This window comes from Emys orbicularis, chromosome 9 (genome assembly GCF_028017835.1).
Source record: "Emys orbicularis isolate rEmyOrb1 chromosome 9, rEmyOrb1.hap1, whole genome shotgun sequence".
Taxonomy (NCBI): Eukaryota; Metazoa; Chordata; order Testudines; family Emydidae; genus Emys; species Emys orbicularis.
In genome coordinates, this window is record NC_088691.1 from 28,059,385 (window position 1) to 28,073,303 (window position 13,919).

At 45.1% G+C, this 13,919-nt stretch overlaps 1 protein-coding gene across 1 annotated transcript in view; it reads left to right on the plus strand.

Moving 5' to 3' along the window:
* Nucleotides 1–13,919, plus strand: part of SH3BGRL (SH3 domain binding glutamate rich protein like) — a 71,989-nt gene that overhangs the window by 52,845 nt on the left and 5,225 nt on the right. Inside the window, exon 3 of the mRNA XM_065410768.1 lies at nt 5,527–5,607. Within this exon, the coding sequence (XP_065266840.1) occupies nt 5,527–5,607 (81 nt within the window). The remainder of the gene's footprint in view (nt 1–5,526; nt 5,608–13,919) is intronic.

The following is a 13,919-nucleotide window of genomic DNA, read 5'->3' on the forward strand; positions in this document are numbered from 1 at the left end:
GAGATTTTTGGTACTCTAATCTATTGGTCTAGAGTATGGTTCCCATAGGTTCTAATCCTGCCAGGTGATGAGATCCCCAACTTCCATTGACGTTAACGGGAGATGAAGCTACTTGCTCAGGCCCTAATAGGCTAAGATAGATGTCATTTCTTTTTATGTGTAAAGAATCATCAGCTGGAGGAGGAATGCCAAGAGAGCAGCACTCTGTTGCTGCAAAAATTCTCATGAGTGATGATTCTACTTGGCAGTTGTTAGGAAAGATGCCATCAGTTTGGAAAGCTGGATCCAAATCACAGGAATTCAGCTTGCAGGAACTTAAATTATACATGGACCCCCACCTTTCTATTTTTATCAGTTCCACTGTAAACATGAATTGGTACCTGCTTGTTTTATCTGGGGATGCATGTTCTGTGTGTACACGTGCAACATGCACAGCAGAGAGAATCATAGAATATCACGGTTGGAGGGGACCTCAGGAGGTCATCTAGTCCAACCCCCTGCTCAAAGCAGGACCAATCCCCAACTAAATCATCCCAGCCAGGACTTTGTCAAGCCTGACCTAATCATTTTTGTTGCCCTCCGCTGTACTCTTTCCAATTTTTCCACATCCTTCTTGTAGTGTGGGGCCCAAAACTGGACACAGTACTCCAGATGAGGCCTCACCAATGTCGAATAGAGGGGAATGATCACGTCCCTCAATCTGCTGGCAATGCTCCTACTTATACAGCCCAAAATGCTATTAGCCTTCAAGGGCACACTGTCAACTCGTATCCAGCTTCTCGTCCACTGTAACCCCTAGGTCCTTTTCTGCAGAACTGCTGCCTAGCCATTCGGTCCCTAGTCTGTAGCAGTGCATGGGCTTCTTCCGTCCTAACTGCAGGACTCTGCACTTGTCCTTGTTGAACCTAATCAGATTTCTTTTGGCCCAATCCTCTAATTTGTCTAGGTCCCTCTGTATCCTATCCCTCCCCTCCAGCATATCTACCACTCCTCCCAGTATAGTGTCATCTGCAGACTTGCTGAGGGTGCAATCCATGCCATCCTCCAGATCATTAATGAAGATATTGAACAAAACCGGCCCCAGGACTGACCCTTGAGGCACTCCGCTTGATACCGGCTGCCAACTAGACATGCAGCCATTGATCACTACCCGTTGAGCCCGACGATCTAGCCAGATTTCTATTCACCTTATGGTCCATTCATCAGCCCATACTACTTAAACTTGCTGGCAAGAATACTGTGGGAGACTGTATCAAAAGCTTTGCTAAAGTCAAGGAATAACACATCCTCTGCTTTCCCTCATCCACAGAGCCGTTATCTTGTCATAGAAGGCAATTAGGTTAGTGAGGCATGACTTGCCCTTGGTGAATCCATGCTAACTGTTCCTGATCACTTTCCTCTCCTCTAAGTGCTTCAGAATTGATTCCTTGAGGACCTGCTCCATGATTTTTCCAGGGACTGAGATGAGGCTGACTGGCCTGTAGTTCCCTGGATTCTCCTCCTTCCCTTTTTTAAAGATGGGCACTCTGTTAGCCTTTTTCTAGTCATCCGGGACCTCCCCGGATCGCCATGAGTTTTCAGAGATAATGGCCAATGGCTCTGCAATCACATCCGCCAACTCCTTTAGCACCCTCGGATGCAGCGCATCCGGCCCCATGGACGTGTGCTCGTCCAGCTTTTCTAAATAGTCCTGAATCACTTCTTTCTCCACAGGAGGTCACCTCCTCCCCATGCTGTGCTGCCCAGTGCAGTAGTCTGGGAGCTGACCTTGTTTGTGAAGACAAAGGCAAAAAAAGCATCGAGTACATTAGCTTTTTCCACATCCTCTGTCACTAGGTTGCCTCCCTCATTCAGTAAGAGGCCCACACTTTTTCCTTGACTTTCTTCTTGTTGCTAACATACCTGAAGAAACCCTTCTTGTTACTCTTAACATCCCTTGCTAGCTACAACTCCAAATGTGATTTTGGCCTTCCTGATTACACTCCTGCCTGCCTGAACAATATTTTTATACATCTCCCTGGTCATTTGTCCAATCTTCCACTTCTTGTAAGCTGCTTTTTTGTGTTTAAGATCAGCAAGGATTTCACTGTTTAGCCAAGCTGGTCGTCTGCCATATTTACTATTCTTACTACATAAGAACATAAGAACATAAGAAAGGCCGTACTGGGTCAGACCAAAGGTCCATCTAGCCCAGTATCTGTCTACCGACAGTGGCCAATGCCAGGTGCCCCAGAGGGAGTGAACCTAACAGGCAATGATCAAGTGATCTCTCTCCTGCCATCCATCTCCATCCTCTGACGAACAGAGGCTAGGGACACCATTCTTACCCATCCTGGCTAATAGCCATTTATGGACTTAGCCACCATGAATTTATCCAGTCCCCTTTTAAACATTGTTATAGTCCTAGCCTTCACAACCTCCTCAGGTAAGGAGTTCCACAAGTTGACTGTGCGCTGCGTGAAGAAGAACTTCCTTTTATTTGTTTTAAACCTGCTGCCTATTAATTTCTTTTGGTGACCCCTAGTTCTTGTATTATGGGAATAAGTAAATAACTTTTCCTTATCCACTTTCTCAACATCACTCATGATTTTATATACCTCTATCATGTCCCCCCTTAGTCTTCTCTTTTCCAAACTGAAGAGTCCTAGCCTCTTTAATCTTTCCTCATATGGGACCCTCTCTAAACCCTTAATCATTTTAGTTGCTCTTTTCTGAACCTTTTCTAGTGCTAGAATATCTTTTTTGAGGTGAGGAGACCACATCTGTACACAGTATTCGAGATGTGGGCGAACCATGGATTTATATAAGGGCAATAATATATTCTCAGTCTTATTCTCTATCCCCTTTTTAATGATTCCTAACATCCTGTTTGCTTTTTTGACCGCCTCTGCACACTGCGTGGACATCTTTAGAGAACTATCCACGATGACGCCAAGATCTTTTTCCTGACTCGTTGTAGCTAAATTAGCCCCCATCATGTTGTATGTATAGTTGGGGTTATTTTTTCCAATGTGCATTACTTTACATTTATCCACATTAAATTTCATTTGCCATTTTGTTGCCCAATCACTTAGTTTTGTGAGATCTTTTTGAAGTTCTTCACAATCTGCTTTGGTCTTAACTATCTTGAGTAGTTTAGTATCATCTGCAAACTTTGCCACCTCACTGTTTACCCCTTTCTCCAGATCATTTATGAATAAATTGAATAGGATAGGTCCTAGGACTGACCCTTGGGGAACACCACTAGTTACCCCTCTCCATTCTGAGAATTTACCATTAATTCCTACCCTTTGTTCCCTGTCACATCGGAATGGTTTGTTCCTGCAACCTCAATAAGGATTCTTTAAAATACAGCCAGCTCTCCTGGACTCCTTTCCCCCTCATGTTATTCTCCAAGGGGATCCTGCTCATCAGTTCCCTGAGGGAGTCAAAGTCTGCTTTTCTGAAGTCTAGGGTCCGTATTCTGCTGCTCTCCTTTCTTCCTTGTGTCAGGATCCTGAACTCGACCATCTCATGGTCACTGCCTCCCAGGTTCCCATCCACTTTTGCTTCCCCTACTAATTCTTCCCAGTTTGTAAGCAGCAGGTCAGGAAGAGCTCTGCCCCTAGTTGGTTCCTCCAGCACTTGCACCAGGAAATTGTCCCCTACACTTTCCAAAAACTTCCTGGATTGTCTGTGCACCGCTGTATTGCTCTCCCAGCAGATATCAGGGTGATTGAAGTCTCCCATGAGAACCAGGGCTTGTGATCTAGTAACGTCTGTTAGTTGCCGGAAGAAAGCCTCGTCCACCTCATCCCCCTGGTCTGGTGGTCTATAGCAGACTCCCACCACGACATCACCCTTGTTGTTCACACTTCTAAACTGTGATTATAAACTCTATGCATCAATAACTTGCCATGCAAGGGTCACCCTCTTCTGTAGCTGACAGGGTTGCTTTCCTAGTAGTTGTGCTAGGAATCAGGTTGCTGGACCATGCAGAAGCAGGACAGTCAAAACACTTATCAAATGACTCCAGCGTGTATTAGCCTAAGGGCTTCAGGGAGGATTTAACAAATCTGTACACATTATTAAAAAAACTAAAACCTGAAAGTTACACGTTCAAATTTAACAACAATCGAACATCTCCGATCTCCAGTTCACACAAACTGGCAGTTCCTTGTTTTGCCCTCTCTTCCCAACTGCCACAGAGCCTCACGGGATATTGCTCCTGCCCACAGCATTCCCCTGCAGATTCCAGTCTACAGCATTCTGATTCATCTCATTTCTCATGCTTCTGCCTGTAGATGGAGGGGCGTGTGAAACAGCCTGCCCTCAATGGCAGCTCCCTCACTAACTTCAACCCACAACTCAGCATTCTCCGTATTACTGGCATTCCACACTTAGATGGTTCGCCAGGATTCTTGCATCAAAAGCATCCCCATCAGATGCAGAGAAAACCAGTGTTACAGCTTCAGTGAAAAGGGGGAGAAAGGGTAGGAAAAAAGCCTACATTAGGTCTGTAATGTGACTTTGGAAATCTGAGCTAGGGATGTGTGTGGTAATCGAAATGACGGGTGGCTTATGCAAGCCTCCTAAGCGTGATTAGCCAGTGTTTCGCAACTGTTTGTCAAAACCAGTTTCATTGTGTAGCTCTTTCCACACTTATCAGAGCCATGAGCATAGAGTCTCTGTGCTCAGGGCAGACTTGCATTCTCTGTGTTAGAAAATATACAGAAAGCAGGGTGTGTGTGGTGGTGGTTTCTCCCTCATTCTCCACCTCCCCTTTCCTCCCGAGAAGTGGCTGTGTATGTTAGTGCTGCAGTTCTGTAACTTTAATTGAGCACCAAACATTATGAGGCAGAGACCTCTAGTGTTTACTGGGCTAGTGCATTAACTGAGCTTACCTCAAAGCAGTGTGTAAAGGCAGATGTTGGCCTTTAGAGTGAGGAGAACCACTTGCTTTTGTGCATTCACATACACAAAAGCATTGAAAACAATGCCAGTGTAATGGCAAGGCTGTGACTTGAGGATTAGTAACATGAAGAAGTGTAGCTTTTCATTTTCAGATAATAGGTTTGAATCTGACTCAGATTAGTAGCAACACTTTGACATCTCCCCTGATGAAACAAGTTAGGGGGCTCAGCTCTGTCCTTGTGGAGAGGCGTCCATGCCACAGCATTTGCTGCCTCCATCTGGCGCAATTATCAGCAGTAACAGCAGAGACCAAGGACTGAATTGCCATGAATGTGGTGCTTCCCAGTCAAAGTCGAGGCATACTGGTGAAGCTGTCACTGCTTGTGGTTTACCTGTTGCCATCCTGGCCCCTTTCTCAAGTACTAAATTTTAAATTTATGGATACCAGAATTAGTGCTAGAAATATGAATTGACCTCTGAATTGTGCTTTAGGCCACATAAGTCCTGAAAAGTTTTAGTTTGCTCAGTGTGGGCTTCGGGAGAGGTGTATCGAACTAATACTTTATTATTTTTGGATGGCTCATAATCTCTCTCTCTCTCTCTCTCTCCGCCCCCCCCCCCCCCTCCATGAAGGATTATGAAGCTTTCTTCGAAGCTAGAGAGAATAATGCAGTGTATGCTTTTTTAGGCTTGACTGCTCCTCCTGGTTCAAAGGTAGGTGGTATTCTGTATTGTTTCAGACTAACGTGTACAACTTGTATTTACACTCTTGTAACAGGGTGGCTGACCCTGTTTATAGGCTAGAGGCCCCGGGGGGGGCGGGGGCAGCAAATCCTAGTTACTAGGGCTGTCGATTAATCACAGTTAACTCACGCAATTAACTCAAAGAAATTAATCACAATAAAAAAAATTAATCATGATTAATCACAGTTTAATCGCGCTGTTAAACAATAGAATCACAGTTTTAATATTTAAATACTTGGGGATTTTTTTGGATGTTTGGATGTTTTTTATGTTTTCAAATATATTGACTTCAATTACAACACAAAATACAAAATGTACAGTGCTCACTGTATATTATTTTTATTACAAATATTTGCACTGTAAAAATGATAAACAAAAGAAATAGTATTTTTCAATTCACCTCCTACAAGTACTGTAGTGCCATCGCTTTTATCGTGAAAGTGCAATTTACAAATGTAGATTATTTTTTGTTATATAATTGCATTCAAAAACAAAACAATGTAAAACTTTTAGACCCTAGAAGTCCACTCAGTCCTACTTCTTGTTCAGCCAACGGCCAAGACAAACAAGTTTGTTTACGTTTATGGGAGATAATGCTTCCCTCTTCTTATTTACAATGTCACTAGTAAGTGAGAACAGGCATTTGCATGGGACTTTTGTAGTCGGCATTGCAAGGTATTTACTTGCCAGATATGCTAAACATTCATATGCCCCTTCATGCTTCGGCCACCATTCCAGAGGACATGCTTCCATGCTGATGACGCTCGTTAAAAAAATAATGCGTTAATTACATTTGTGACTGAACTCCTTGGGGGAGAATTCTGTGTCACCTTGTGGCGGGGTGACGACTCACCGGCACGGCGCTTCCTGCTGGTCATCTAGGGAATTAGCTCTTCCCAGCCCGGAGCACGCTCTGCAGGCCGGTGTCCCGCCTGCCGCTGGCCCCATGTCCCTCCCAGACCCCAGTGCCCCTCTGTCAGGGTCCTGCCCCCAGCAGAAACCCGCAATTTGGGTCTCCCCACCCCAGGGAACCCCCAACTTCCTATCCCCATCTTGCCTCAGTGGCTACTGCCAGTCATCATCTAGCCCCCGCTCCCTGGGGCAGACTGCAGTCTATAAACCACTCATCATTGCCAAGGGGGGTTGGACCAGCTGCCTCTGTCTATATCTGGACTGCCCCTCTGCAGCCCCAGTACCTTTGTGGGCCCTTAACTCGGCCTGCAGCCTGGGGCTTTGCTAGGCTGGAGCTCCCCAGCTCCCTCTGCCCTTCCCCAGCACTGCTCCACCCTAGGTACCCTCCTCAGCTTCCCAGGCAGCCAGGTCCTTCTCTCACTGAAGCTAGAGAGAGAGTGTCTTTTTCTGGCCCACAGCCCTCTTATAAGGGCCAGCTGGGCCCTGATTGCACTGGCTATAGCTGTGGCTGCTTTCCCAATCAGCCTAGCTTCTCCGCCACAGCCCTCTCCAGGGCTGCTTTAACCCCTTCAGGGCCGGAACGGGGTGACTACCCCGCTACACCCCTGCTCTGTTTTACCCACATTCTGCCATATATTTCATGTTATAGCAGTCTCGGGTGATGACCCAGCACGTTTGTTTTAAGAACACTTCCACTGTAGATTTGACAAAAGAAGGTACTAATGTGAGACTTCTAATGATAGATACAGCATTTGACCCAAGGTTTAAGAATCTGAAGTACCTTCCAAAATCTGAGAGGGACGAATTGTGTAGCATGCTTTTAGATGTCTTAAAAGAGCAACATTCTGATGCGGAAACTACAGAACCTGAACCACCAAAAAAGAAAATCAATCTTTTGCTGGTGGCATCTGACTCAGATGATGAAAATGAACATGCATTGGTCTGCCTTGTTTTGAATCGTTATCGAGCAGAACCCATTATAGCATGGATGCGTGTCCTCTGGAAAGGTGGTTGAAGCATGAAGGGACATCTGAATCTTTAGCGCATCTGGCATTAGGATGACCAGACGTCCCGATTTTATCGGGACTGTCCCGATATTTACTTGTTTGTCCCGCGTCCCGACCAATGTTTGGTCGAGACACTGGACAAAGAAGCAATTTTTGCCCTCCGCTCTGGCTCGCGCCCCCCCTCCCGCCCCAACTCCGCTCCCTCCTTCCCCCATTGGATTGCTCCCCAAATCCCTACCCTGGCCCCGCCTCTTCCCCACGCACGCCGCTTGCGCACCGATCAGCTGTATGGCGGCGGTGCAAGCGCTGGAGGGAGGCCAGACACCAGCGTGTGTGGCGCGGCCGCCATGAAGATTAAGAAGGTGGTGCGGTGCAGCAGCTGCGCATGGAGGCCAGCGGAGGAGGGATGTGTGGAGGGGGGATGGAGGGAGGAGGGTCGGGCAGTTGCTCCGAGTCCTCGCCTCTCTCTTGGTGCGGCGGCTGTGGGGGGTCCAGGGTGCAGGCACTGTAACCCGAAACCACCTGCCCGTGAGTGGAGCGGAGGCGGCGGGGGAAGAAGGAAGTGGCTCGGCAGTCCCACACACACCAAGGGGGGAGCGCTCCGGTTTGTTCACTGGAGCTTATGGCAGCTACAGGGTGGGGAAGGGGGGGGTCTGTGCCTCCTTTTCGGGGCTCTCCCGTCCCCAGGTGGGTTCTCGCTGCCCCCATGCTCCTGCGGCCTTCACGGCCCCACCCCCCCCGGGACTTTGCCTCCTGCACCAGCCTTTGTGTGCGGAGGAGGGACAAGCCTGTGCCGGGAGGGAGGCTGGCTTTTAGGGCAGAGGAGCAGCCGAGCGCTGCATCTCTGATTGCAGAGCCGGGGGCCCAGCCAGCGGCTGCAGAGGGTTGCGGCGGGGAGGCGTGCTCTGGCAGCTTTTTTTTTTTTTTTTTTTTTTGCTCCGCCCCCTGGCATCCCGATATTTCATCTTTGGCATCTGGTCACCCTATCTGGCATGTAAATATCTTGTGACGCTGGCTATGACCGTGCCATGCGAACGTCTGTTCTCACTTTCAGGTGACGTAAACCAGAAGGGGGCAGGATTATCTCCTTAAATGTAAACAAACTTGTTTGTCTGAGCGATTGACTGAACAAGAAGTAGGACTGAGTGGACTTGTAGGCTCTAAAGTTTTACATTTTTACTTTTGAATGCAGGTTTTTTGTACCTAATTCTACATTTTTAAGTTCAACTTTCATGGTAAAGAGATTTGACTACAGTACTTGTAATGGGGGAATTGAAAAATACTATTTTTTTTTTTGGTTTTTTTACATTGCAAATATTTGTAATAAAAAATAGAAAGTGAGCACTGTACATTTTGTATTCTGTTGTAAGTGAAATCAATATATTTGAAAATGTAGAAAGCATCCAAAAATATTTAATTAAATGGTATTATTATTGTTTAACGGCATGATTAGTCATTTATTTGCACAATTAATCGGGATTAATTTTTTTAATCACTTGACAGCCCTACTAATTACTAAATAGGCATACTTCAGAAGGGATGAGATGATTCCCTTGTAAAGTGCAGCAGGAAGCTGCAGGGAGTGGGGAGTGTTTGAGGAGGCAGAACTGAAGGAAGCTATGGCAGAGGAAATGCAATGAGCCAGAAGCTCTTGCAGGAAACCCTTTGCTAGTGGGCAAAAGTTTGGGCCTGGAAGTCAGAGGGCTAGGGAGAGCAGACGCCAGAGAAGTATGAGGAGTTGCCCCAGCAATGAAGGACTGGGCGTGGCTTGCTAAAGCAGGAAAGTTCCTGAGACACCTGGGGAGTTTTGAGACAGTACTTAAGAGAGGAGGTGCTGTACTTAGTTTAAGGCTATGGATAGACTTTTTGTATCTGTTTATTTTGAATGTCATGCCCATGAAACCAGACCCTAAGAAGGGGTATTTCTGAACAGACAGAATCCTTTTGTGAGTCATTGAGGGGAAACTGAGGCAGACTACCTGTAGTGTGTAGCAACCTACAGGTCACAAAGGGGTGCTTGCGAAGCAGCAAGCCTGTTCATAGCGCTCTTGTCCTTGTCCAGTCACAACAGGTAATATCATGTTTTGTCTGTTAATGTGTTGTGGTTGCTGTGTGTATGTATTCCAGTGGATCTGACATTCACTTTCTAAAGACTTTTGCTTTGAGCATGGGCGTTACTGCTCCATTTATTTGGAGGATGCAGCATTCACCAAAAGGCTTGTAGAATGTAGAAAACATTCTCTTCCCCCACACACACACACCTCTACCTTGAGACCAGGATGATTCAGTGTGCAGACTTGTTACTGTAATAGTTCACATTGGTTTTGTAACTTCACGGTGGCCCCCCAATCCTGATTCCATTTAAGTTAATGGCAAAGCCCCTGTTGACTGAAATAGGAGCTAGATCAGGCCCTGCATTAGTATTTGATGTCTGTTGACTTTGGACAGTGTCCTCTGTACAGACCCATAGGCAGACACAATCCCTGCTCAGAGGAACTTCCATTCTAGTACATTTCACTAGAAATCCTGGGAAAAAGAAATTGAAAGAGAGGCCAAAAAAAAAAAGAAAAGAAAAGAAAGAAATTCAAATAAACAAGACACTAAGATTTTGCAATGGAACATGTCTTGAATATGCTGCTCAGGTTTTTTGCAACCGATTTGCCATAAATAGATCAATCTTAGAATGTTCTTTTCTTCCACACCCTCCATTACCTGAAGCTGTGTCTTTTCTTTACCATTTATAAAGTGGATTGCTGTAATACAGATCCACCAAACTGAATTCCTCCCTTGATTTTGATGCGATAGGACATGAATGCTTTATGCATTTTACTGGAGGTCATTAGGATCCCTGAGTCACTGTTAAGGTTTTCAGTACCAGCCCTTTTGTTCACATGGATAAACTTTATTTATTTAAGAATTAGGAGGCGACTTGAAACGCTCCATTCTGCATACAGTTCATCCAGACACCTGAGCTAAGAGAGTCTGTGAGCAGTTAGTATTAACAGGTGCAGTTGCAGGTCAGGTTGAGGCTCAAAATTCTGGGGGCCAGATTAATCTCCTGAGGTAACTCCATTGATATCAGTGGAGTTACACTAGTGATGAATATGGCCCATTCTTTCTGTGTCTCAGATCTACAAAGTTCCAGAGTAACAAAAGACAGTGGTACATGCCCATATTAATGTTTAATGGGGTCAAAAGGCCAATTGCACACAATGCAATACTTATTTAAATTCCTTAGGGATATTTTAAATGCACCCATGTCAGGTTTTGGGAGCATCTGCAGAATATTGAACAGAATCTGTACAAATTGGACAAATGCACAAAAACTAGCCCCAATCACTCATACCTGCAATCACTTTTTGCTCATGCAAAAAAATCTCTGGGGGCAAATCCTAGCCCCAGCCTTCCAGGCATTGAGGTCCCTGCGTGCAGTGCAACCAGTGCATTTCTACCACGTAGGAGGGCCCGATTTATAGAGCAAAGACTTCGGCTTTGTGAGCGATGTCATTCACAGAGCTTTTGGGAGCAGGCCAGACCAGGAGCTGCTGCAGTAGGAGCTGTGGAGCAGCCCCACAGCTGTGGCAAGAGAATTCCTACCCACCCACATACACACCATGTGCTCAGGATTCTCTCCGCACACAGCCTGCCTACTTGGGCTCCGCACTCGATGTTCCCCCAAAGGAGTTCAGTCAGACTGAAAGACAAAAACATGCTGGGTCAGATTCTGTTCTGTTCCAGCCATGCAGCCCCACTGAAGTCAGTGAATTGTATATCTATCAATAGAAGCAGATTGCTGAATCTGAGTCTGATCCTGGAAGGTGCTGAGCATGCTCCCCTCCCACTGAAGTCAATGTGGTTCAGTGGGACTGGTGGGCACTGAGAGGGCTGGATCCTGTAAGGGGCTATCACTGATGTCCCATGTAGAAACATCACAGCTGACATAACCAACTTGATTAATTCTTTGACCGACACTTAATAACTGCAGTGAAGGAAAACACACTCTCCTGGTGGGCGCGGCCATTTGTCAGCCTGATTAAGGGTGACTGGAAGGAAAAGAGCATTGTAAAAAAGAGAAACAGGTGCAGTAGCATTATTTATTTAATCCCTATATTGCCTTCTAAGTTTTAGGGGACCATTTAGTAAATGGGAGATAACCCTATACTATGTGACTTGTACCCACAGAGATCTATTATTTTTGCTATCAGCCTAACTTCTGGCAAGTGTGCTCCCACTAAATGCTAGCAGATCAAACTGATTGGCTGTTAGTTAAAATGAGAAATTTACCTTAAAATGTTTGGATATCAGTGTATGGCAGATAAGGAAAACATCCTTGCAGCTGGAGGGACCATGCTTGGCTACATTATATAATAGCTATCTACATAATCCCTTTGAACAGTGTTATGTAAAATGGAAGGAGGTATCAGAGCAGCTGCATACCACACATCTGGGAGAGATGAGTTTTGACAGCACGCCCTCTGTGTTCCATGAGAGGTTCAGAGAATTTGTTTGACAGCAGTACAGAGGTGTTATGTAAAGTGAATAGCATTAGGAGCCAAGCCTCTACAACATTATTAGAGATACAAATAGCTATTTATTGAGCATCAATGGTTTGTTCAATGCTCTGCACACTTAGGGGGGAAATACATGATCCTATAGATAACACTGGAATAAAGTAAATACAGACAGCTTGATACATTAATTGTCCAGGCTTCAAGGGATGCTGGTCTCTTCCATGCATGCATGGCTTGAGGAGTTAAAGCTTATGACTCATTGTTTGTTAAGGGCTGACAGTGTGCTCAGTGAAAGGTGTCATGGGAGAAATTAGCTTTAAGGAAGGATTTGAAAGGGGAGAGTAGCAAGGGGCCCGATCCTCTGGAGATCTGAGCCCTTCGTAAATATCTTGCAGCATTGGGTCTGAGAAAGGAGAGGAAGTTGATTGACCTTTGAGAGAAATAGGGCAATGTGTTTACTATGGAGTGCACTTTGTGATGGGAGGGGTGTTCTGAGCTCCCTGCTCCCAAAGGCCTGGACTGTGGTGCCTTTCCCTCAGGCATAGCAGGCTGGCATCTGGCCAGAGGGAGCTGCTAGAAGCTGACAAGAAGCACAACACCTTTCATCTGTTCCATGCTGCCGTGTGAGATACTGCTACTCTCTGGAAAACATAGGGCATCTTTTTTCTCCCCTGTCCTATTGCCCCTCTTTCCTCTCTGCTCCTTTCCCACCCTCCTTCTCTACCACCTCCCCATTGAATAAACTTTGTGTGGATGCCTCCCATACCACCAGGTGATTGAGTAAGATATGATACACTGGCACATGGCCAAAAAACAACAACAACCAGAATCACCCACCAATTCTAAGATAACGGAAATATGCAGGGCATGTACTCCCCTTTGGCTGAGGTCATTCACGGTGCCTCTTCTCTTCTCCTTCACGTGAGGAATTTTGTAAAAATTTTGCATAGATTTCCCTTTTCTGAGTATCGTTTTACTTATATTGCATATTTTTAAAACAGACATAACTGTTCACGCTCATGATGTAGTGCCAGAGTTTCAAAAGAGCTCTGCTCCCATTTAAGCACCAAAATAAATGGCCAGATTTTCAGAAAAGCTCAGCACATTGTGTAATGGTCTCTTTTTGAAATTCTGCCCATAAGTCCCACAGTGGAAGATCCTGAGTGCTGAGCTCTTGGCAATCTGGCTCTTAGTGTGAAGACACTTACAGTGGATCTAGTTGGCATTAAAATCTAATTAAATTTAATCTTCATTTTTATTAAGAAATAAGGAGGACAATAGCAAAAGTGATTTTGAGAAAAGTAAGTCTCCTTTTGCTTTCCCTCCATTTTGTCAATCTATTCCCTTTCCTTCTGAAAACTGAAGACCAGAAGGTGTGGGGTATTTTTTTTTTTTTAACCATTTCTTCTGAAAATTCTCATTACTAAGCAATTCTAGAGCTTAGTTGACATGTCTGTTACATTGTTTCTGTTATGACAAAGTTAATTAGCCACTTCTCACTGCATCATAGTATTAATTTAGATGGTAGATTAAATCTCTCCAAGAACCTGTTTTATATTTCCATAGTGAAATTGCTTCATGCTTTTTTATACAAAGTCCCCCCCTCTCCCCATCTTACCTAGCAGTCATGCTTCAAAAAGTCTGTCATTCTCTAGGCTTTAACAATGTTTTAATCATTTTTTTGTAGCCTAACATGAATAATGAAAGAAAATATTAAATCTGATTGTTTACTTTTAACACACTTTGGATAGCAAACATGAACTATCATGGTCTGGAAAACCTAGCAGCTAGTGGAGAGAACATGCATTCTTTGGTTACACCTGCAACTCCCATTTGAATTCAGTGGAAGTTG